Source organism: Acanthamoeba castellanii (genome assembly GCF_000313135.1).
Source record: "Acanthamoeba castellanii str. Neff unplaced genomic scaffold scf7180000084777, whole genome shotgun sequence".
Lineage (NCBI taxonomy): Eukaryota > Discosea > Longamoebia > Acanthamoebidae > Acanthamoeba > Acanthamoeba castellanii.
In genome coordinates this window covers 1,125,736-1,149,450 of record NW_004457712.1, presented here as the reverse complement: position 1 = coordinate 1,149,450, position 23,715 = coordinate 1,125,736, and the positions used below count along the sequence as shown (strand labels likewise).

General features: G+C 58.4%; 8 protein-coding genes and 1 pseudogene across 8 annotated transcripts; 4 read left to right on the top strand and 5 right to left on the bottom strand.

The window, feature by feature from the left end:
- Positions 1–2,222: 2,222 nt before the first annotated feature.
- On the bottom strand, positions 2,223–5,376 carry ACA1_295480 (uncharacterized protein; the record flags this gene model as incomplete). Its single annotated transcript, XM_004368160.1, has 9 exons — positions 2,223–2,233; positions 2,274–2,316; positions 2,429–2,520; positions 2,641–2,917; positions 3,021–3,148; positions 3,220–3,302; positions 3,891–3,968; positions 4,420–4,468; positions 5,271–5,376. The coding sequence occupies 9 exons, from the start codon at positions 5,374–5,376 to the stop codon at positions 2,223–2,225; spliced, it is 867 nt and encodes a 288-aa protein (XP_004368217.1).
- Positions 5,377–7,144: 1,768 nt separating this feature from the next.
- Positions 7,145–12,306, top strand: ACA1_295470 (annotated as a pseudogene).
- Positions 12,307–12,567: 261 nt separating this feature from the next.
- Positions 12,568–13,403, bottom strand: ACA1_295460 (uncharacterized protein; the record flags this gene model as incomplete). Its single annotated transcript, XM_004368159.1, has 4 exons — positions 12,568–12,708; positions 12,884–12,979; positions 13,118–13,223; positions 13,339–13,403. 4 exons carry the CDS (start codon positions 13,401–13,403, stop codon positions 12,568–12,570), a joined length of 408 nt encoding a protein of 135 aa, XP_004368216.1.
- Positions 13,404–14,290: 887 nt separating this feature from the next.
- Positions 14,291–15,460, bottom strand: ACA1_295450 (uncharacterized protein; the record flags this gene model as incomplete). Its single annotated transcript, XM_004368158.1, has 2 exons — positions 14,291–14,434; positions 14,609–15,460. The coding sequence occupies 2 exons, from the start codon at positions 15,458–15,460 to the stop codon at positions 14,291–14,293; spliced, it is 996 nt and encodes a 331-aa protein (XP_004368215.1).
- Positions 15,461–15,797: 337 nt separating this feature from the next.
- On the top strand, positions 15,798–16,200 carry ACA1_295440 (small nuclear ribonucleoprotein Sm D1, putative; the record flags this gene model as incomplete). The annotated part of the gene is made up of 2 exons (XM_004368157.1): positions 15,798–16,086; positions 16,112–16,200. The coding sequence occupies 2 exons, from the start codon at positions 15,798–15,800 to the stop codon at positions 16,198–16,200; spliced, it is 378 nt and encodes a 125-aa protein (XP_004368214.1).
- A 273-nt stretch (positions 16,201–16,473) lies between these two features.
- Positions 16,474–17,895, bottom strand: ACA1_295430 (Nacetyltransferase; the record flags this gene model as incomplete). Its single annotated transcript, XM_004368156.1, has 5 exons — positions 16,474–16,673; positions 16,758–16,911; positions 17,003–17,386; positions 17,461–17,526; positions 17,611–17,895. 5 exons carry the CDS (start codon positions 17,893–17,895, stop codon positions 16,474–16,476), a joined length of 1,089 nt encoding a protein of 362 aa, XP_004368213.1.
- Positions 17,896–17,989: 94 nt separating this feature from the next.
- Positions 17,990–20,415, top strand: ACA1_295420 (Heparan-alpha-glucosaminide N-acetyltransferase; the record flags this gene model as incomplete). The annotated part of the gene is made up of 10 exons (XM_004368155.1): positions 17,990–18,192; positions 18,301–18,461; positions 18,635–18,697; positions 18,795–18,919; positions 19,013–19,145; positions 19,293–19,477; positions 19,579–19,735; positions 19,852–19,918; positions 20,012–20,116; positions 20,274–20,415. 10 exons carry the CDS (start codon positions 17,990–17,992, stop codon positions 20,413–20,415), a joined length of 1,341 nt encoding a protein of 446 aa, XP_004368212.1.
- A 96-nt stretch (positions 20,416–20,511) lies between these two features.
- ACA1_295410 (peptidylprolyl cis-trans isomerase, FKBP-type domain containing protein) lies at positions 20,512–21,000 on the top strand (the record flags this gene model as incomplete). The annotated part of the gene is made up of 1 exon (XM_004368154.1): positions 20,512–21,000. One exon carries the CDS (start codon positions 20,512–20,514, stop codon positions 20,998–21,000), a length of 489 nt encoding a protein of 162 aa, XP_004368211.1.
- Positions 21,001–21,305: 305 nt separating this feature from the next.
- ACA1_295400 (membrane transporter, putative) lies at positions 21,306–23,616 on the bottom strand (the record flags this gene model as incomplete). Its single annotated transcript, XM_004368153.1, has 10 exons — positions 21,306–21,509; positions 21,647–21,780; positions 21,887–22,052; positions 22,127–22,245; positions 22,366–22,469; positions 22,554–22,637; positions 22,754–22,818; positions 22,923–23,019; positions 23,141–23,317; positions 23,387–23,616. The coding sequence occupies 10 exons, from the start codon at positions 23,614–23,616 to the stop codon at positions 21,306–21,308; spliced, it is 1,380 nt and encodes a 459-aa protein (XP_004368210.1).
- Between the last annotated feature and the right edge of the window lie 99 nt (positions 23,617–23,715).

Genomic DNA, 23,715 nt, shown 5'->3' with positions numbered 1-23,715 from the left:
GAGCAGCTGCCATGCCACCAGATCCCAAGATGCCCACTACTGGAGCCGTCCTTGGTGCGCTTAGCCGCCTAAACTTGGAAATTATTGTGGAGGAGGAGGCACAACTGGAGGGACACTCCATACCCACAAGCAATGGTGCCAGCAGAGCAGACACAGCACTCTGGCGCAGTGAAGTCATGCGGCGGAAACTGGCGGGTCTCCAACTACAACTTGTGCCAACTGCACAGGATACCAATGAAGAGACGTCCACCAGCCAGTGGGCCAGAAACCTAGCTGCGTCTCTCCCCCCACCCATGCCTGCAGCCAGATGGTCTAACAACCACTTAGCCACAGGGACCCACGCAGCTACCCCAGAGTTGATGGATAGATCACATGACATTGTCATAGAGGAAACAACGGGCGGTTTGGTGCCAACCTGTGGAATTAAATCCCTAGTGGTGGAAGGCCCACATGGAGCTTCATCCTACCATGACGACAAAGGCCAGCTGTGTTGCTGGGTGGATGGCTCAAAAAAAGGAGATAAGGCGGGAGGGGCGGTGTACTTTGGGCGTAAGAACCCACTTAACCAGGTGTTCCAAGTCACAGGGACCCAGTCCAGCTTCAATGTGGAGCTGCAGGCTGTGGAAATGGCCCTCGCAGTGGCGCCGCCAGAGAGCTTGCACATCTTCTCTGACAATAAAGCTGTTTGTGGCCTAGTGGGGAACATGACATTGGGCCACAGGTGGATCACGCGCAAACCCACACTCTGAAAGGTGGCCACCAAAGTCTATGAGAAAGAAGGTAGAGGAGAAACGGTTACAATCACCCATGTGTTCAGTCACATGGAACGAAAGGCCAATCTTGGTAGTGCGGAGAGCAGAGCCCGCTGGGGGGTGAAAATCAAGAAATGGCTGGAGAAAATGGGGGACATGGCAGGCATGGTCATCCGAGGCAATGAAGCCGTGGATGCAATGGCTGCGGACGCCATTAAGGAGGACGACCAGGTGCAGTATGTCAAGCTCGAGGAGGGGGGCTGTCATCTGTACTGGAACAAAAACCCTTTTGAAGAGGAAACACACAGAGTGGCGCGAGAGATGAGTGATGGCGACGCCAATAAGGAATGGCGGAAAGCGCTTCGGTGGGATGAGAAAACCGACGCCACGTGGAGCCTCAAGGCCTCCCTCACACCGATGGTACGCCCAAGACACTACGAAGAGCGTGTGCTCAACTGCCTTACCCGTTACCGGCTGGGCACTACAGTGCTGGCGTCCCAGGTAACCCAGGGGTGGGGCACAGAAAGAGGCGGAGCCCTACCCGAGGAACTGGAACGCTGGTACGGCGGAGGTGTCTGCAAGTGGTGTGAGATGAACCGCGGGGTGCGGGTACAGGAGCACAACCTGCACATGCTAGCCCTATGCCCAGCGTATGAGGAACTCAGAGTACAGGCGATCAAGGAGGTCTCAGCGCTCTACCGGGGACTCGTGGGGAAAAAAGCCCAATGGGTCAAATGGATGGGAGTGGATGCAGTACGCATGTGGACGGGGATCATCCCGAAACCGTGGTATCAAAAAGCACGTCGTGCGGCTATGGCCAGAGGAAACCCAAGTTTAGCTGACAGGTGGGCTGCGGAGCATGTGCTAGTCATAGCCTGTGTTGTCACAAACATGCACCACAGCCGGCTAAGATGGATGAAAGAACAAGGCCTGTTCAGTGCCATCGCACAACAAATCGTGGACCCGGGGGCGGACCCACCTGCAGACGGGGAAGGTTAAAACAGGGCCAGCTTGGGGCTGACCCTTGGGGGGGGGACGGGGGGGCGGGGGTGGGGAGGGGCAGGATGTGGGGGTACAAGACAAGGTGGGGGGATAAGGGGGGAGCGGTGGTGAGGGAGGGATACTGCAGGAACATACCGAGCGGGAGTCACCAGCGAGAGACCGACACGAATGTGGACGCGGCACGAGCAGCGGCGAGTGAAGAAAGGCAGCAACAGCTACGGGAGGACGGCACGGGAGGACGGCACGGAGGAGACGAGGCGCGAGAGCGTAGGCAGAGCAGCGATGAGGGGTGTATGCGCACAGGCGGACATGCCCCCGGCCACGAATGGGCAAGCCGGGTGCCAGTGAGTTTTATTAGCTCCCGAGCAGGCTGGAACGGGGTTCGAACCCCAGCCCTCCAGTACGGAGGCAGTTCCTAGGCTCGTAAATAAACCGTACACAAACAAACAGTCCTCCCTGCGAGGAAAGTCATTTTGATACTACGACGAGGATTGGAAACGACGAAACCGCTCTCGGTACTGGTTTGCTCAAGGTAGGCCAACAGCTCGTTGTCGATCCCGTCCTGCACCACGAAAACACGACGCCGATGGTTGGTGTGTGGGTGTCGCGTGTGTGGTGTATTGCAGTGGTGAAGCGTGTGGCGTGTGGCGTGTGGCGTGTGGCGTGTGGCGTACGTTCTCCTCCTTGAAGCTCGCGAAGCCAAAGTCGGCACCTTCACGTTCCAGTTCTCGTCCAGCAGGTTCGACGGCTTCAGACGCACGATCACCTGGGCATACACAAAACGCGTGAGTTCATCTCCTATCTGAGACCACACACGAGACACACAGCGCGACACACGACACACGACACACATGTCACGGCGGTGTGATGTACCGATGATTAGAACGATATTGGGGTGAGCTCGGAGAGGAAGGCCATCTCGGCGGCATGCGCAGCTGGGCGAGCTTCTGCTTGATGAACTTCTTTACCGCCAGCGCCACGCCCTTTCGCCTGCCCTTGTACACGGCGCCGTAGCTGCCGATGCCAACCTGGTCGCCGAGCTGGTCCTCCTTGAAGTCGATGATCCAGCGGCACAGGTCGGCTGATGCCAGGGAGTGATCCTCCTGGAACAGCATGCCCTCGCCCACGCTCTGCAGCATCTCGCAGTCGCTCTCCGTCGAGGCCTGTCCGAGTGCGTGCGAGCCTGACCAACGGTGAGCAACACACATGAACACGCACACACACACACACACGCACAGCCGCACACGCACACGCACGCGGTCCTACCAGGATGAGCACGCGCAGGGGTCCTAATGGGACAAAGGCTGAAGCGGCCGACCTTCCTGAGCCGCTGTAGCTCGCCTGAATGCCAGGATTGGCCAGCACGTCGCCGAACGTAGCAGCAAAAGTGTCGCCTGCGATGCTCTCCGCACACACGCCCACGCCCACGCACGCCCACGCACCGCGCACACGCGGGAACTGGTACCGGTCGGGTAGGGCTCCTCGTCGGTGGAGTTGTCGCTCCAGATGCCACGGATAACTCCGGCGTGGCCGACTTCGTGATGTCCCCTGCACGCTTTGATTAGCCAAACAACAACATCATCATCATCATCATCAACAACAACAACAACAACATACAGACAGCCATTCCCTGGCCTGGAGTTCCCAAGTGCAGGTTGGTTTGTGCCCGTCACCCTGCGCCACACAAACCAACAACATAAGAGTTTGTAAGAAAGATGAGAGTCAAATATAAACACCACATACTACTTGCAATCTTGATGAAGTGACCATACCTGTTGAGGAATGAGCTTCATACGAGGTCTGTTCAGCTTGAGAGACTGCTGGTGCAACAGTCAACTGTAGTTGTGTGGGTTGGCCCCTGTCTGTCATCAGCCAGGACTGATTGCGTTTGCAATCCGAACGCATGGCCCGACATAGCCCACCAGAGATCCATGCTGTCAATTGCGTTTGCAATCCGAGCGCACATGGACTCCAACCCAACACTACTACAGTGTAGACTGCTGCACTGGCATCACCGTCGGCTTGAGCCCAAATGGTAGAGCCGTCTGAAGTGACTCACACGACGCACACGACACACAGAACACGACATAAAGAGCAGCAAGCACAAAGGCAAAAAAAAGCGAAGAAGAAGGGAACCTTGGAGCGTCGGTGGCATTCAGGTAGGCCTCCATCAGTGCCAGCCGTACCCGCAAATCCCAGCCCGCCACAGGTCCACTGATAAAAGACGGCTAAGCAAACGATTCTTGTGTGCGTGCGTGGCCGCACGCGGTCGTGTGTCGCGTGAGTCGTGTGTGGCGTGTTTGTCGTGTGCCGTGTGTCGTGTCGTGTGTGTGCCCTTACGCTCCACACTAGCGTGTTGAATTCGTTCATTGTTTGCCGTGTGCCGTGTGTGTCTCGGTGTCGTGTGTGTCGTGTGTGTCGTGTGTGTCACAGACCTCGCTCTTGCGCTGGGCGAAGGTGTCGAAGGTGCTTGGCGTTGTAGGCGCCCATGCCGCTCTCGCCCACGCCGCCGAAGGGCAGTCGGGACACGCCACATGCAGAGGATCGCGTCGTTGATCGCCACACCGCCTGTCCACCTCTATCAGCCACTGTGCCTGTGTCGTGTGTCCTGTTCGCCGTGTGTGTCGTGTGTCCCATTGCCGGGTGTCGCGTGTCGCGTGCGTACCGCCAGGGCCAGAAAGCCAGGTGCTGTCCGTGTTCGGTGGGAATGGATCCTGCACGCACCTGCGCGAAACCACGCCGCCGAAGGGGTATGCCACATACATGATCGCGTCGTCGATTGCCACACCGCCTGTCCACCACCCCTCTATCAGCCGCTACGCTTGTGTCGTGTGTCGTGTGTCGTGTGTCGTGTGTCGTGTGTCGTGCGTGTCGCGTGTGTCGCGTGTGTCGTGTTTGTCGTGTGAGGGGAGAGAGAGGTGTACCGCCGGACTTGAGGGCGCTTTGAATAGGAGGAAGCTCAGCCGGGGGGGGGTCCACGCCACCATAGTTCCGCTGCGAAAAGACCGCTATAACCAAGATAATATAGCCAAGATAGTATAACCAAGATAGAGAACCAGTCGCTTGGACAAGATACCGAGCCAAGTCTCGTAATATACCAAGTCAGTCGCCCATACAAGACAATATCGCCAAGTCGATCAGACAATATCGGTATTAATATTTCACCAAGTCACTTGCTGCTCGCTCACGGCTGTCTCATCTGTCCCCCCCTCAACCAGATTGTCTCACCAAAACACAAGGAAGAGAAGTCAGTACCTGTTATATGACAGGTAAATGTGTGGTGGTGGTCGCGCAAGGCGGATCATTTGGGACCGTGCTAGTGATTCCTAGTGTTGTCAAACCCATTGTGGGGACAACAGAAGCAGGAAACCAATGTGTCCTGGCACTAGCCTAGAGAACCTCCCCATTTTTTGAAAACCTTGCAGTGGAATTGCAAAATCCATCTCCCTCCCCTTGATCATCGATGGATTTGAGCAATTTCAAAATACAAAATGGGGAGGGGAGAGTAATGCGTACCAAGGGCGCTGCTATCGTCCGGAGGGCTGGTACGGTCTTGCGGCGGCAACCCATGGGGGATTCGAGGGCCGAGGGCAAAGAGATAAGGCTGAGTCGCTTTTTCCATTTTCGAGTTCTCCTATTTTGTCTTCTTTGATTAAAAGACAAAGAGAATAATACCGTTTCACGCCCGAAAGATGGCGATAAAGACGGCGCGATAGGACCGGCCGACGCGGCGTGGTTCCTCACCCTGGGCCTCGACAAAACCACATTGAGCGAGATTACCCCCCCCCATCTGGATCAACCTCTCAAACAGAATTATAATTAGTGATCAACCTCTCAAACAGAATTATAATTAGTGATCGTTCCGTGTAGGTGTTCCTATTTATTATTCGTTTATATTTATATAAATTATAACAATAAGATGGCAGTAACGAGGAGGTGCAATCGATCACGATGCAGGGGGCGGTGCAGTGCGGACTGCTGCTTAACTGGTTGCAGCACGTGGTGGGCTTCTTCGGCGACCCTCTGCGGAGGCTGCTCCGCCTGACGAAGCCCCGCTCTTCGCCGGCGAACCAGACGGCCCTCCTCCTGCACCCGAGGCCGCGCACAAGCTCATCATCCAGTTCCTCCTCACGGACCACCTTCTGCCCGACCCTCTCCAAGAAGAGGTGCTGCTGCTAACTCCCCGCCCAATCTCGCGGCCTGCATCAAGGCGCACGCGCGACGCGCCGCAACACGACACGACACGACAAGAATGAACTGAACGGACATAGGCGTGAAAGTGGTACTTCACGCTCGTTGGCGGCACGCAGTACAAGATGCTTTTCTCCGTTTACTCTGTGACACATATCTTTTCCTCGTTGACGTTTACATCGGTACCTTCCCCGCATCGCATCGTTAGCTGTTTTCAACTGCATCTCACATATATTTGTGAACTTCGTGTAGTGTCGTGTCGTTGGAGGTGTTGTGGCAGAAGAAGGCCGCGCTTGTTCCGGGAGCTGCTTGGCACCACTTGCAAACACGATTGTAGAGGAGTGGAGCAGCTTGAAGAGGTCGGGTCGGTTGAGGGCATTCCGATGATGAATGTGCAGCAGCTTCAGGTGCTCACAATCAAGACACAGAGAGATGTGTGTGAGTACATATCACGTGGCAAAAGGGTCAAAGAAAGGGATAGAGAGAGAGAGAGCATTTGAGAGAGCAATCACGCACCATTGTGTTTTCTGGCCCTTCCCACCTGTAGACTGTAAATATCTAAATTGCAGGGAGCACACATGAATCTACAATAATGGGAGGGTGCATGGGAGCAGCAGAGTGCGGCATCAACATGCACATCTGTGGCCTATGTGGAGAGTAGAAGTGGGGGTCAGAGTTTACACACTGTTGAGGTAGAGATTTTAAACTCTTGCTCCACCAGTAAGTGATGAGATCAACTTTGGCCAAGAAGAGGCAGAGGTGTCGCACCTCGGCATGGTGGAGCAGGGGCTTGTTGTTCCACGTCTGCAAGCGCCTCACCATTCTGTCGTTGAGATTCTTCTCTCTTGTATACACCCCAGGTAAGAACGTAAACAAACACGCAAGCACTACAATTCGGCGACACACGCGGATAGTTGTCCTTGACGTCCCTCCCTTGTGAGACGAGCGTGCCATTGTCTCTTTGTCTCCCGGATAGGCTGGAGCCCACCTGCCCCTTCGACCAGAACATCGTGGCCACCACAGAATCGCAAGGAGAAGTCAGCAACGTCACTACGCATTGCTACATTGAGTCGTGAGGATTAGAGTGTAGAGATCAAAGTTGGTATCTCTTTTTCCTTTTTCGAATTCTCCTCATTTTTTTATTTATTCCAAAACAAGAGAAAAATTCGGTTTGTTTATTTTTTCCACGCCCCCGTGAGATGAGCGCAGGCGGATTGGTCTCGCTGAATGGAGCCGAAAGGTCCCGCTACGAGGCGCTCTTCCTCAGCGCCGATGGCGATAAAGATGGCGTGATAGGATCGGCTGACGCGGCGTGGTTCCTCACCCTGGGCCTCGACAAAACCACTTTGAGCGAGGTTACCCCCCCCCCAATCTGGAGATCAACCACTCCTCCTCAAAAAGCCATCTTCTTGTTGTTGTTGTGCATGTGTGAATGATTGCTTTCGAAGGTTTATTCATCATTGAGTCTCTACTACTCGGTTCGTAGGTGTGGCGTCTCTCGGATGGCGAGAGGCGAGGATTCCTGTCCAAGGAGGAGTTCTTCCTCGCGCTACGTCTGGTCGCTCTGGCCCGTCTCTCCCGCCCCCTTTCCATCCAAGACGCCTCTCCCCTCACCGCGCCCCGTACGCCTTGCTCTCCCATCATTTTACACTTTTATTTTATTCTTTATCTTTCCATTTGTATTTATTTATGTATGTATGTGTTTGCTTGCCCTATTTATTTATTCACATATATATATATATAATTTAATATTTGTGTGCTCCAGAGTTCAACGTGGCGGGCGGACATCAGGCGTCGCCTTCGCCAGCTCCCTCTGCGGGCACGCCCACGCCACCGCTGTCGCAGGGCGCCAGGCTCGACTCAATGCCGTCCTCAGCCACCGACGTGCGCTCTTGCCTTCCCTCTCGTGTCCGTGTGTGTCGTGTGTCGTGTATGCGTGTATGCGTGTGGTGTGCGTGTCGTGTGTTGTGTGTTGTGTGCGTGTCGTGCGTGTGTGTTGTGTCGTGTATGGCATGGCGGTCGTTAGATGGACGACCAACGTTCTCTGCTGCTGCAGGAGTGGAGCATCACGCCGACGGAGCGCGGCAAGTTTGCAGAGATCTTCGAGAAGGCCGACGACGACAAGGACGGCTTCGTGACGGGTCCGCAGGCGCGGCAGCTCTTCTCCCGCTCCGGCCTCGACATGGAGGACCTCGGACGCATCTGGTCCGCAGCCCTCCCCGCTGAAAACACACACACACACACACACACGACACACACACCACACGCACGACACACAACACGACACACGGCGCACAAGGCGACACACAACTCGACGCGACATTCGATGCGTGTGATGGGCCGATTCTGACTTGACGTCACACCAGGGCGCTGTCCGATGTGGGCCAGGACCACAAGCTGGACATGGAAGAGTTCATCATCGCCATGTACCTCATCAACGCCCGCCTCAAGGCACGCTACACCGCACTAGCGCTTTCTTTCATTTATTGTTATATGTATTTATATATATTTATATATGTCTGTATATGTATATTTTGTGTTTTACTTATTCTAATATTGATTTTATTATTTTGTTGGCTGTGCTTCACTGACTTGTCGACTGCCTTCGCTTCCTCTTCGTTCTTCAGGGAAGAGTGCTCCCGCCGGTGCTCCCGCCCAGCCTGCTCGCTCCCACGTCCGACGGAGGCCACCCGCAGCACCACCAGGCGCAGCCCCAGCCGCATTCCCAGAATCCGCTCCAGCAGCAGCCGCAGCACACACAGCAGCAGCCGCCGCAGTCCCCGCTGGCGTCGCCGGCTCCAGCGCCCGTGCCGGCACAGGTGCCGCACTCGCCGCAGCCGCATTCCGACCCGCACAGCGCCGACGAAGAGGTGCGCAGTTGTGGGCGCTTCCCACCTGTGTGTGTGTGTGTGCCGAGTGTGTTCCATTCCACACATTCCGATGTGAGAGACGACGTTGGACTGACGCAACGGTGTGCAGCAATGGGTCATGACCGCCGACGAGCGCGGCAAGTACGAGGACGTCTTCTTCAAGGCCGACGACGACAAGGACGGCTATGTGTCAGGTACACACGACACACGACACACGACACACGACACACGACACACGACACACGACACACGACACACGGCACACGGCACACGGCACACGGCACACGACACTCGACACACGACACACGACACACGGACGACAGGCGAGCCGCACACGACACGACCACGTGATCCACCACCGCGACCGCCACCTTAATCTCTGCCTGCGCCACCACGACCGCTGCCTTAACATTGCCTGCTGACGACGTGTTTGGTGTGTGTCGTGTGTGTCGTGTCGTGTGTCGTGTGTCGTGCAGGTGAGCAGGCGCGCACGATGTTCTCGCGCTCGCAGCTGCCGTTGCCCGACCTCGCCAAGATCTGGTCCCTCGCCGACTACGGCAAGGACCACCGCCTCGACAAGGACGAGTTCATCATCGCCATGTACTTCATCAACGCCCGCCTCAAGGTACCTCCCGTGTTCTCGTGTGCTATTGTGCGTGTGCGTGTGCGTGTGCGTGTGCCATTGGTCGTTGATCGTGTCGTGTCGTGCGCAGGGACGTCGACTGCCCGACGTGCTGCCGCATAACCTGGTGCCCAACGGGGCGGTGACACAGCCAATGGGCGCACTCCACGCGTCGCTGTCTTCTTCGCATTCCTCGCTCAACACATCGTCGTCCGCCGCTGTGGTCGCGCCATCACCGCCCGGCAGCAGCGGCCGCGGGCCGTCGGCCTACGGCAGCGCCGGCGCCCCTCCCGCCGGCTCCAACCTCGCCCACGTTGCGTCGGCGTCGGGCTCCTTCGGCAGCCTCGACCACCTCCACCAACAGCAACACCACCACCAGCAACAGCAGCAACAACAGCAGCACCCCGCTGCCCCATCGTCTTTCCGCTCCTCGCTCCTCGACGACAACGTACGCCATGATCCGATCCATGTGTGTGTCGTGCCGTGCGTCGTGTGTCGTGTCGTGCCGTGCGTCGTGTGTCGTGTCGTGCTGACGTGTGCGCGATGCGCGCGTGCGCAGGGTTCGCGGGAGAATGTGATCCCGAGCGGCTCGTCGGGTGCGCCGTCGCCCCTGATGCCGCCCACGTCGTCCGGCTTCGCGCTTCCCTCGCCGCCCGCCAGTAGCGGCTCGTTAGCGATGGGCGGTGGCTTCGGCCCGTCGGACTCGTTCGACCACCATCACCACCTGGCCTCGCCCGCGCGCCCGCCCACCAGCGGCGGCGCTCGCCTGCCCGCTTCGCCCCAGCTTCACGCCTCCCTTCAGTCCGCCACCCAAGTATGTCGCACACGCTTCACCGCACGACACACACGACACGACCAACGACACAGAGGAGCTCACGTCGCGCGTGTCATGTGCGTGGTGGTAGCGCGAGGGCGAGATGAAGGCGCGCATCGACGAGGTGAAGAACCTGGCGCAGCAGCAGTACAAGATCAACGACGAGTTCCAGCGGCAGCTCGACGCCCAGCTCGCCAGAAACGCCCAGCTCGAGGAGGACCTCAAGCGCGAGGTACCCGCTCGCGTGCTTGTCGTGCCGTGCATCACGTGTGCTCACACGCGCGAGTGTCGTGTGTGTGTGTGTGTCGTGTGTGTCGTGTGTGTATGTCGTGTGTGTGTGTGTCGTGTGTGTAGGAAGAGCGGGCCGACCGGCTGGCCGAGGAGTCCCTGACGCTGTCGGCTGAGTGGGAGGCGAGGAAGGAGGAGGGCGACGCCGCCGCGGCCAAGCTCCAGGCCGCCGCCGAACGCTCCCTCGCCCACGCCACCAAACTCCAGGAGGTGCGTGTGCGGTCGTGCGTGTGCGTGTGCGTGTGCGGCCCGAGTGTGCGATGACGCTAACAACGGCAACCACCGACGACGACGACGACGACGACAGGTGCAGGGACGGGTGCAGGAGCTGGCGGCGGTGCTTGCGGCGGAGAAGGAGAAGCTGAAGAAGGCCGAGAAGGAGGCCAAGCAGAAGAAGAAGGCCGCCGCCAAGGAGGAGAAGGAGCTCGACGCCCTCAAGGCCCAGATCGCCACCCTCCAGCAGAAGAAGGCCGACGCCGCCGCCACACGTACACACCCCATCGTGTGTCGTCTAGTGCTACGTGTCGTGTCGTGTCTTGTCTGATGTGTGTGTGTCGTGTCGCGTGTCGCGTGTGTGTGTCGTGCGGCAGGAGGGGCGATGGAGAATCGGGCAGCGGCGGCGCGGGAGGCGGCGCAGAAGCTGCGGGAGGAGGCGGCACTGCTGGTCGACGAGGTGGCCGCTCTCGAGTCCGCCGTGGCCGCCCAGCAGCAGGCCGTCGACGACAGCGACCAGCAGCAGCACGCCCTCAACGAGCAAATCAATCGGGTACCACACGGCACACGGCACACGGCACACGGCACACGGCACACGGCACACGGCACACGGCACGACCTCACGATATCCGGCGGTACACGACAACAGTTGGAGCAGGAGAAGGAGCAGATGCGGGCATCGCTGGCCGCGCTCGAGATCAAATCGCAGCAGCAACAACAACAGCTCCTCCAGCAGCAACAGCTCCTCCAGCAGCAGCAACAACAGCAGCAGCAACAGCTGCAGTACCAGCAGCAGCTGCAGAGCTCGTTGAGTGCGACCACGCCGCCGCGGTCGGGTCCGAGTGCGCTGCCCTCCTACGCCGGTGCGGCCACGGCCAGCCCGCCCGCCTCTTTCCACGGTAACCCGCCCCTTCCCCCCCCCGCCGCCGCTGGTTTTGCTCGCGGGGCCGCCTGCTGATCACCGCACCACACACACACGACACACACGACACACACACACACACACGACACACAGGTGGTAAGGTCAACGGAGGAGGCAAGCCCCTTCCCTCCACGCCCCAGCTCGTGCCCGACGTACGCACACCCTCCTCTCCCCCCCCTTCGTTTGCCCCAGCGGACTGGGAGGCTCACAGCTGCAAATCTCCTCCTCCTCCTCCTCCATTACCACAGCACTTCGGTAGCCCTTCACCCCTTCGCGCCACCTCGCAGCCGGACCCGTTCGGAGGCGCGGACTTCTTTGGCGGCGGAGGCGGAGGCGCGTCGTCGTCGTTCATGCAGCCGCAGGGCGGCGGCGAGGAGGTGAACTTCTTCGACATGGCGGTGGGCGCCGGAGGCATCGACCCCGTGGAGACGCGCGACTTCTTCGGCGGCGGCGGTGGGGGCGGCATGAACATGGTCTCGATACCGCCACCGGCTGCCTCGGGCGCATCGTCGGCGGCAGCCGCCGGCGGTTTCGCCTTCGACCCGTTCGCGGCCTTTGAGCAGCAGCAGCAGCAGCCCTCCGCCGGTGCGGGACCCGCCACCTTCTTCTCCAGCGATGACGCCTTTGCGTGAGCGGCTGTGCAGGCCGAGCAGCAAGGGACGCTGGTGGTGGTGCTGCAGCCAGTCTCGATTTTGTGATGTTGCTTTTGGTTGATCTTTATTTTCACTTTGTCTTCCTTCCTCATCTTCGCGGTTTGGTTGCGTTGTTGAGCTCTTTGGCTGCGGCCCAGATCGTGGGATCTTGAAGTTGCTCTGCGTTGTAGGTTTTCACCACGCAAAACAGCACACGAGGCGTGAGCACAGAACACAACGCGCACACATCGCACAACTCCATCATCGTCGCGTCAACGCAAGCACGGCGAAGGGGAGTGTGTGGGCACCTGCTAGCAATTTGAAGGTGCTCATGGCCGCGTGCGTGGGGGGAATACGATCGTGGCGCATCCGGGCCAGGAGCTTTTTGCAGTGGTCGTACTCCTGTTGTGTGTATGTGTGTATGTGTGTGTGTGTGTGTGTGTGGAGAGACACTAGACCGGTGAGCAGCCCGACACACGCCACACGCAACCACGCGCTTGCCGGAAGGCGAACGTAGGGATATGTTTGGGATGGAGGAGGGTTCATGGTGGGTGGGGTGGGGTGGGATGGGGCGTACCCGTCGGTCGTGGTGGTACCGCAGGAAGGTGGTGTAGATGAACTCGTTCGGCTCGATGTCAGTCCCCGCCTTCGTTCGGTTGAGCAGCTCATAGGCCTGTGTGCACACACGCGATTAGGCACCGTGAGCGGTTAAAAACACGCGGCACGACACGACACGACACACCACGCGCAGCACGACATGCGCACACGTGCCACGGTAGAAGGAATCGAAAGGAGAAGTGGGGGGGCTCACCTTCTCTTGCTGATCGTTGTGGAGATACATGTAGATGAGTGAGTTCATAAAGTGCGAGTTCAGCTTCAGGCCCATCTTTCCCATGTCGCGGAGCACGTTCATTACCCTGCGGGGAAAGCGGCGGTGGATTGGGCGGTGGTGAGACACGAAGACACGCAACACGCGACACAACAAAACGCATTCTAAATTGTAACGGAGGGGAGAGCGCGGCGCGCACGTACTCCTGTTCCGTGGTGGGAGATATGAACTGCACGAGGCTCGTGACAACTGCTCCGAATAGGTGCATGGCCGTGCGCTTTTCTAGCGTCGACTGCACGAGGAGCGGGGCAAGAAGAAGAACAACAACAACAACAACAACAAAGAAGAGCGAAGAAGAACAAAGAAGAGGCCGGAGGTTCAGCCAGTGGTGGCGAGCGAGCGCGCCGAGAGGGACAGACAGACGTACGGTGCCAAACCGCTGCTTGAACTGGTGGTAGCCGTGCAGGGTGGGGCCGTGGCCATGCACCTTAGCGAACCGGCTGCACGCCTTGAAGTATGCTATGTAGGTGACCGGCGTGGGCTCGACGCCTGCGGGAGGTGACGACCAGGCATTAGCGTTCACGCGCGCGCGTGCGGCACACGACACGCACGACACAGACATGACACAGCCGAAGGCGATGTGCGCGTACCGGCGTCCGTCATCGCCTGGAGCGCGGCCGTGATTCGGGTTGGACTGGTGGCCGCGGACAGCAGCGCCGTGTAGTGCGACGCGCTAGGTTCTGTGATGAGTATGTGGTGTGAGTGAGTGTGTAGAGAGAGAGAGAGAGAAAGATGAAAGATGAAAGATGAGCGCTTGCGTGTAGAGTTGTTTCGTGGAGAAGGATGAGCGGCGTACTGAGGCCTCGGGCTTGCATTCGGGAGATGATCTCTTGGGCACGCATATCAGCTTCTTGGTGCACTACTTGCGCGCAGGCAGAGAGGAAGGAGAGGTAGACCGATGGCGTGGCCTGATCGTGGTGCTCGAGATCGTCGAGTAGCGCGAAGGCCAAATCGAGCCTTCGCAAGCTGGCCAGGTAGACAAGGAACGCCCTCCAGGACTCGCCCGGCGTCTTGGCGGCTATGTTCTTCGTGTGGTGTAGGAACTGCGCATCGACAGACGCGCTCCGGTCCAGCGTGTGCGTGACAAAGGCCCGATTAGATGTTGAGAAAATCGAAGTAGAGGAAGAAGACGGATGCACAAGGCAGATGCTCGTGCCCCGCCGGGAGAAGCCCGTAGAGACAGAGCGAGAGGTGAGTAGCGCGGAAGAGGAAGATGGAGCCATCGAAGACAGCAGCTGGCTGCAACGGCCACCGGAAGATGAACCGACGCGATGAACAGCCACTGTCGGTGCCCATGCTCTTCCCGATCGTGGCGTGGCACGCATCATCAAGCAAACAACTAAAGATGTGTTGAAGTATTAGGGAAAGACGGGGAAATAGATTTTTTTATTTTCAATTTTTATTAAAAAATACAAAGCAGAACAAGGACCACAGCCACGCCGACCATGGCCCGTCCTCCTCCTGCTGCTTCTTGGTCCCCTTCCGCCTTCGTTCCGTCAATCCGGGCTCTCGTCCTCCTCCATCATCACCGTCGTCGTCCCACAAGAGCGGATTCCCCACGGATCCCTCAACGCGCTGCTGCGCTCGGTCTTCTTCATCGTCATCATCATCGCCCTCATCCCTGGTCTCGTCTGTTTGATGGTGTACACGATGACCGCCCGTCTCGTCATCGTCGTTGGCTTCGTCGCCGCCGCCGCCGCCGATCGTACCCTCTTCATAGCGCCAGTACCGCAGGATGGGCACCACGTCGTCATCCGCGTCCGCCGCCGCTGTCAGCGGACTTGCAGAAGAAGAAGAAGAAGAAGCCAGCTTCATCGCCTCCGCGTGCTCCTCGCGGAAGGCCGCGAGAATGCCGGCCTCGCGCTCGCGATCTCGCATCCGCTCCTCGGCCTCGGCCTCCTCCCAGTGTCGGTTGAGTCCGACGTGCGCCCACTGGTCCGCCGATCGCGCCTTGCCCGCCATCATGGCTCCGATGGCATCACCACCACCAGCAAACTGCAGTCGGCTGGCAAGCCTGCGGTCCTTTTCGCGGCGGCGGGCGATGCCCTTGAGCCGACGGTCGAGCCGGTCCAGGTAGAGCTCCCGCTCGGCCTGGTCGGCGGCGCGCCGCTCGTCGTCGGTCATGAAGGCCGGCGAGGAGGGGAACACGGCCGACGCCAGCTCGTCGGGCAGCTGCACCTCGCGGTAGTGGGCGGCTGTTGCGGCTGCTGGCTGCCTCGAGGCCGGCGCCGAAGAAGAAGAAGAAGCAACCGCGCCTGCGGACATGGCGCGACGAAGCTGCCCTGCTGGGGCAACCAAGTGCGTGGTGGGAAGAGTAGTGGTCGACCACTCGTCGGTGGGCGAGTAGTGGTGCTTAAAAAAGGTGCCCCCTCCCTCTTCTTCTCTGGGCACTGCCGCAAGTTGGACCACCTGGCTGGTCTCCTCTTCTCGCCACCAGCCCTCCTCCATCTTGGCAGAAAACGATGAATCTCAAAATTGGTCTTATTTATTTTGATTTTATAGGCCTAGCGTGAACAGTAATTGTGGGATTGTATTTTCCTTTTCCTTTTGTTTTCGCCTGCCGCGGCAAGATTCGCTTTGTGTCGCCTGAATCGAATCGAAGATGAAGCTCGTCCGCTTCTTGATGAAATTGTCCAACGAAACGGTGACCATTGAGCTGAAGAATGGCACGATCGTCCACGGCACCATCACCGGCGTCGACATCAGCATGAACACCCATCTCAAGGCCGTGAAATTGACCCTCAAGGGCAAGAACCCCATTAACCTCGACACGCTCAGCATCAGGGGCAACAACATCAGATACTACCTTCTTCCCGACACCTTGAACCTCGACACCCTCCTGGTCGACGATACGCCGCGGCCCAAGCCCACCAAGAAGGTCGGCGAGGCGGGTGCGGCTGGACGAGGGCGCGGCAGGGGTGCCCCGAGGGGACGTGGCGGCGGCAGGGGAGGGCCGCGCGGTGCCGGTGGCCCCTCGAGAGGACGCGGCAGGCGCTAATCTCTAACCGAGCGAGCGAGCGAGCGATCATCTCGACCGATTCAAATTCGAGTTGCGCGAGGAGGAATGACATGGACGACGCGAGGGAAGGGGAGGAGCGATCGATTCTGCCTATCATTTCGAGACGCGCGACCCGATGGCGAACGCTGACCTCGGCGAGGCGGACTGCACTCAAGGAGGGCAATGTTCTTCTGCCATAATAAAAAGGTATACACATCGATGAGCCTTGCACGTCAAATCCACGTCGGATGCTGCTACACAAATTGCCTGCCACACACGATCACCACACGCTCGAGTTGCGTTTGGACTTTTCGAGGTCGAGCGCTCGCTGCTCATCTTCGGTCAGCCGAAGATCGAACTCGCGCTGGAGCACCTCCAGGTACACCTCCTTCTCCGTCGGCATACGCTGTTGCCGCTGCTCTTCCTCCGCGGTCGTACTATCGACAGTGGCCTCTCTCGCTACTCTCTGGCCATCTTCATCTGCAGGGCACGAGAGACACTCACGAGCTCAGAGAACAGGGAACGATGGATGCTACGCGGGTGCGTGCGCGATCAGGTGCATACCACTCATCATGATGTTGCGCTCCACGCGCTGGCCGTCGGCGAAGGTGGTGGTGATCAGGCGGTAGGCTCCGCTCATGGTCTTGCGGCCGCTCTCCGAGATGGCCGATATCAGGATCCGCTTGCTCAGGTGCGTCTCCTCGTCCGCTTGCAATGCCTGCACAGTCATCAGGGATGTATCATTACGACAGTGTGTGTGTTGTGTGTGTGTTGTGTGTGTGTGTGTGTGTGTCGAGCGATGTAGGTACATCGCAGTTGGGCGTGAGCTCGGCAAGCGAGCGCGGCTGTTCGTAGATGAGGATGGCCTTGAGCCACTCCCCGTCGGCCTTGCGCCGCCGCTCCATCATTACGCACTCCTGGTCGGGATCGTCCTCCGCCACCTCGGCCTTGACGCGCGTCAATCGGAAGCCCGCCCACTCGCCATCGCCCGGCTGCTCCACCCCGATCCAGTCGTACCGCAGCGGCGTGTGCGGACACGACGCGTAGCCGACGTCGCTGATCCACGTCTGCAGCTCGCAACCATCATCGTCGTCGTCATCAGGAGGGTAGTCCTGCTTCGCCTTCGGCTCCTTGACTCTGACCACGGTGACGACGTGCGACTTGCGGGTCGTCCAGCTGCCCTCGGACTGTACCTGTGGTTCGAAGAGAAGAAGAGTGAGACTGTTGTACTTCCTACGACAAGAAGGTGAAGCGAACTGGTTGGTACCCGGGCTGGGTAGAGCACGACGTCGAAGCCTAGCCTCCGCAGCATCTCCACGTAGAGGCCATTGAGCTGGCATTGTGCATCGAGGAGGGAATTGGAGAGATTAATGCACTCTCCTACACAAGAGATGAGATTAGAGGCCGCGCGCCTTACCTCGAAGCAGAAGCCGCCCCTTTGACGTTGCACCACCTTATGGTAGATGACGTCGAAGTCGAGCACGATGTGCCGCGCGCTGTGCTGGTCGAGGTTCTCGAACGGCACCTGGCGCACCTGGCGCTGGTGCAGCTCCACCAGGGTCGCTGCCGTCACGGCCGGCCACACGGACCCGTCCAGCTGCTGCTTATACTGTGGGAAGAAGCCCACCCGCCGCAGGTAGGCCGCCAGCTCTTCTTCCCTCTTCTCCCTCGTCGTCGCCTCCATCACGCCCGCTTTCTGCATTTCTCTGTTTTATGAGCCAGCTCGAAGGCCAATCGCGGGCTTGTCCGCGACCCAGAGCGAGGAGGCAGAGAGAGAGAGGAAGAGGCAGCTGGAGATGGAGCACCAGCAGGCCAGGTGGGAAAGCGACGGCGACGCCATGGTCGTTCCCTACTATGGGGTGCAGCACGCCGACGATATCGAGGAGCCGCCACCGCCTTCTGCGCCCCTCCTTACCAACTCCTCCTCCTCCTCCACGGACGCCAGCTGCCCCTCGGCCCCCAAAAAGCCGCGGCTGCAGAGCCTCGACGTCTTTCGCGGGTGCGTTGCCCCCCCCCACCCCACATTGTCTCTCTTCCCCCAATTCGTCTCTTCCCCTAAACACCACCTGGTGGGGGGTGGTGGTTGTGGGGGGGGGGGCACGACCAGGGTGACGATGCTGGGCATGATATTGGTCGACAACCAGGGCAACTTCGACCACGTGGTGCGCCCGCTCGACGAGAGCATCGTACGCCACCCCGCCCCGCCCCGCCCACCCACCAATGCCCGATCGTGGGTCGATCCAGCTGACCATTGCGCCCAGTGGGACGGTATTCGGCCGTCGGACTGCGTGTTCCCCTTCTTCCTCTTCATCGCCGGCACGCCTTACCTTCATCTCGCCCGCTCCACGTTGTGCGCTGTCCAACGCGCGCCGCCGCCGCCGCCGCCGCCGCCGATGATGATGATGATGATGATGATGATGATGATGATGATGATATGTCAGGGTTCGCCGTGGCGCTGGCCATGAACGGGTTCTGGGACAAGATCCCCGATCGCCGAGGAAAGAGTACGCACACTCCCCCACATTCCTTTACGTTCCTTCACATTCCGGGACGCAATCTGAACCACCTCACGGCGTGCGTGGCGGTGGGTTGTCGATGCAGTCAAGGCGTGGGCGCGGGTCCTGCAGCGGATCGGTACGCTGTTCGTGGTGGGCCTCCTGCTCAACGCCTTCGGGAGCAACCCGTGGGACAAGTGGCCCCACTGGCACTTCCGCATCATGGGGTGCGTACGCTTCTGTTCCACCCGCCCCCAATCGGCGCTGACCAGTAACCAATCCGATTTCGATCGAAACGCTCTCCAACCTTCAAGGGTGCTGCAGCGCATAGCTCTGTGCTACGGCACGGTGACGGTGCTCTTCCTGGCGACCTCCACCATCGTGCAGCGGGTCGTGATGCTCTGCTTCACCGCAATCTACGTCGGCCTCATGTACGGCCTCGACGTGCCCAAGTGCGGTACTACAACCCCCCCCCCCGTCGGCCAACGTTGCTGTCGCTGTCGACCATGGCCCGGCGGAAGCTTACCGCGCCTCGTCGTTTTTCGTTCTTTTTCTTCGTTCTCTCTTTCGTTCTTTTCTTCGTCCTTTTTCGGTGGGTGTCTAGGGCGAGGGAATCTGACCCCGGGCTGCAACGCGGGCGGATTCATCGATCGTTCGATTTTCGGCGATTGGATGATTCGACCGAACGACCCCGAGGGTCTCCTCTCCACCCTCACCGCCACCCTCACGTGCTACCTGGGCCTCGAGTTTGGCCGAATCCTCCACAAGTACCGCGCCAATCAGCTCGAGGTGCCGCTCACACCCTCACCGAAAGAGTCGATGTGTATCGTGTCGTGTCCGTGTCGTGTCGTGTCGTGTGGCCACCACTAATGATCATAATATGGCGACAGTTGGTGTGTCGGTGGGTGATGCTGGCGCTGGGCTTGATCGGGCTGGCGCTGTTCCTGTGGCTGTGGATGCCCATCAACAAGAAGATGTGGTCCGTTCCGTTCGCCCTGATGATGGGCGGAATTGGCGGTCTCGTGATCTTCATCTGCTACTACCTCGGTACCCACCCACCCCCTCCCGCAGCGTAGCACACCTGTGTTGGCAATTACGGCGTTGATTCACTTCTGTTGCGTATCCATCCGACACGACACGACCAACGACACACACCGACGCAGTGGACATGGTGTTGGCCAGTTGGCAGGAGGACAGTGCGTGGAAAAAGGCGTGTAACGCTGCGATTCAGTACGTGCACGCATTCCTCTTAGATATATATACATTGATATTATATCTATTTCGTTCTGATAGTGTTCTTCGCTTCAAAACTACTATGGCCAGGCCACTGATATGGATGGGCATGAACCCGCTGGCTATCTTTGTGCTGATGATCTTCCTGGAAATTCTCCTCCTGGACACCATCCATTGGAATGGTGACAACCTCTGGTACGCACTCCCTAGGTCCTCACACTATGAATTTATCAGCTCACCTCCGGTACATGCGTGTTGCGTGTCGTGTGCACCGTGTGTGTGTGTCGTATTGTGTCGTGTTCTGTGTTGTGTTGTATGTCGTGTTGGTGCGTGTTGTTGCCGGAAACCCCAGGAATCGGATCTACTGGGATGTGTTCCAGTCATGGATCGTGCAGAAGGAGCTTGCCTCACTCGTGGTGTCCTTTGTCCACGTGGGCCTGTGGGTCCTCTTTGCCTGGGGCATGTACACCAAGAAGTGGTTCATCAAGGCCTGACACGCTTGGTGTTTGGCCAAACAAGAATTTAAGGTTATTTTATTTATAACGAAAATTAAAATGATTGACCAAACACACACACACATCAATCTAACCATGCGCGGATCGTACGCTCGATTGATCGTTCTGGCGCTCGTGTGCCTCGTGGTGTTGTCCGCTACACTCGGCGCCTCGGCCGAGCGGAGGGCCAGAAGGAAGTTCGGGAAGGGAAGTAGCGAAGCTGGAAATGTTCATTCAGATGCTGACGCCCCGCCCGCCGAATTGAAGGTGGAGGTCACCCATCGACCCGACAACTGCCTCAGGAAAACGGCCCCCGGCGACACGATCGACGTTCACTACATCGGATCGCTGCCCGACGGCAAGCCCTTCGATTCATCGTTCAGTCGCGACCAGCCCCTCACCATCACTCTGGGCCACGGTCAAGTCATCCCCGGCTGGGAGCAGGGCCTGCTGGGCATGTGCGTCGATGAGATGAGGAAGCTCACCATTCCTCCTCATCTCGCCTACGGCGACGAGGGCTACCCGCCCGTCATCCCGCCCCGCGCCACCCTCTCCTTCATGGTCAAGCTCGTCTCCATCGCCTAAGGGCGAGACTCGCTCGCTCCTCGGTGAATGCATCCCCATCTCCAACTCTTTCACACAAGATGATGGTGTTGTGTTCGAATGAACTCGTTTATACCCTATGATATAGACGCACTGCACTTCATCCTCGGCCTGCCTTGTTGACGCCACAACCCCCGCAGCCGGGCGTGCTGTTGTACGCGGCGGTGGTGATGTCGTTGGTCATTGTAGTGGTCTCCCGGCAGGCGCCGGCAGTCTTGTTGATCGTCGTCGCTGATAATGACAGTTGAGTTGATGATGATGGCGGCGATGGCGTGGAGTGAAAGGGCTCAAGTGGCGAAGGCGAGCGCCCGCTCGATGAGAAAGTAGAGGATGGTGAGGGCCGGCACGAAGAAGCTGCAGAACGAGAGGAAGGAGTTCTTGGTGGGGAGTCCCTTCTTGGCCTTCTCCTTCTCCTTGGCCTTCTCCTTGGCCTCGCTGGTCCCGCTCTTCAAGCGGGTCGAGAGACGCTTCGAGTAGCTCTCGCTGAACACCTGTTACAATAGTGCCACGCGGTCATTGCACGGCACCAAGCAACACATAAATTCGCATGTCGTGTGTCCATCCGCGCCGTGTGCGTGTCGTGTGCGTGTCGTGTGTGTGTGTGTGTGTCGTGCGACGGTGTGCGTACCTCGAAGTAGAAGGTGGCGCCATACCAGGTGCAGGCGCAGAAGACGAAGAAGAGAACCGCCGAGTGGACGTAGAAGTTTTGGTAGGCGAAGTGCATCGGAATCAGCGTCAGCATCGTGTACGTGAACTGGATCACTGTGGGTGGGGGGGGGCGAGGAGTGAGGCGTGGTGAGTGCGGGAACAAGAAGCGCTTTAACGGGATTCTGGAAACCAGAACGGGAGGATTGGGTGTGTGACGTACAGACAAGGAGCACGAGCGGCTTGATACGGATGCCCTTGACCAGGAGGGCCTTGTAGATGGGGTGGGGCTTGTCCTCCCGGATGAACCAACGGAGCGAGGTCATGATGTTGGCGTCCGAATCCAGCTTCTTCTTGTCCATCAGCTCTGTTTTGAAGATGTACAGAGCCTGCCGTATACGCAACAAGAGGAGGACGGTTAACAACGGGTTAAAGTGCGTGTGCCGGTGGTGCGTGAACGAACCTGCCAGAAGGAATAGAGCATGAGCGGCATCCAGAACGAAGCGGTCCACGAGATGGAGCAGTCAGCATCCCGGCACACGACGAAGCTATCGCTGTGCCACCATCGCAGACAGTAGGTCACTGCGCAGGGGGGAGGGACAACGACAGTTGTGAGCCAACTCGCCCGAGCATCACCGCTCACCAAAAAGCGCCTTCTAAAGCTGCCAAGTCTCGAGGCCCTCGCAGCGCGGCGGGGCGTACCGATGGGCGGGTAAATGTGAATGAAGAGCGAGATCATCTTGTCGATGTCATGGAACACGAGGCTGTTTTTCCACATCACGATCGCTCCGGCAAGCGGACCATTGCTGCCGATGACACACACACACACACACACAACAATACGAGGTGAGGCCTAGCATGGAATAAAGCTCGGCGTAAGCATGTTGTACCTCAGGCAAAAGACGAACTGGAAGTAGATGGGGTTCGAGGAGTGCCAGTAGATGAAGAACAGGAGCAGGATCTGGCAATAGTAGCTGCACCAAACAAACAAACAAACAAACAAACAAACAAACAAACAAACAAACAAACAAGAACCAACGCCAATCAATAAACATTGGAGAGCGAAAACGATAACAACAGCGAAGCGAACCAAAAGTCGAGCATGAAGTAGTGCCACTTCATGCGGTGGTACGAAGCAAAGCGGAACACCATGAGCTGCGAAAGAGCAAAGACCCACAACACTGTGTGTAAGTCGTGCTCGCCACGTTCATCGCTTCCTCCACTTGATTATGACGATGGCGAGGGGGAGGTGTACGTACGGGGAACATGAGGACAGTGTAGAACTGGTACATGGCGTTGGGCTTGGTGAGGAGCGCCTCCGTTACGAGCATGAGAAGAATGCCCATCATGAAGCCGCTGCGTAGACGCACGCGCACACACCGCCACGGTTAGTCGACCACGTAGCGAAGGTTTCTACGGAAGCGAGAGCGGTCTGCAGAGAGAGAGAGAGAGAGCGAAAGAGCAGCGAGCAACGTACAGCTTGTCGATGGTGCGCACAAAGGGAGGCATGTTCATCTTCTCCTTCAGCTCCTTCTTCTTCTTGTCGATGTACTGCTGGTTGATGAGACGCTCGCGCAGCTTGTTGGTACCGCTGCCCACGAATTCAGTCGCGCGCTTCACATGAGGCGACGTCTTGAGCTTGTCGATCATCTTCCTACAAATGTGCCACACCAAGCGAATGAGTGAACGCGAGGGAATGGGAGCAAGGCTGGCAAAGAGGTACCGCTGAGCCCATAGGACAGTAAATCGCTCGAAGAACGATTTCTTGGACACCTTGCCGCTGGCGATTTGTAGGGCCAGATCTTCGGCCCGCTCGGGCTGGGTAGCATTCGAATCGTTCTGTGATTTGTGATGCTGCTCCTCCGATTCGTCGTGCAGATGCTGGGCGTCCGCCGCCTGAGGTTCGTAGGCGCGGATGTCCGCCTCTGGTTCGTTGTGCACAGCGTCCGCCATCTCGATGCTCGTTTCCAAATGTTTCGTGTTGATTTGGAATGGAAGAGGGGAGTGCACGGATGTGGCACGACCCAGATCCAGATCTCTTGCGGTCAAATG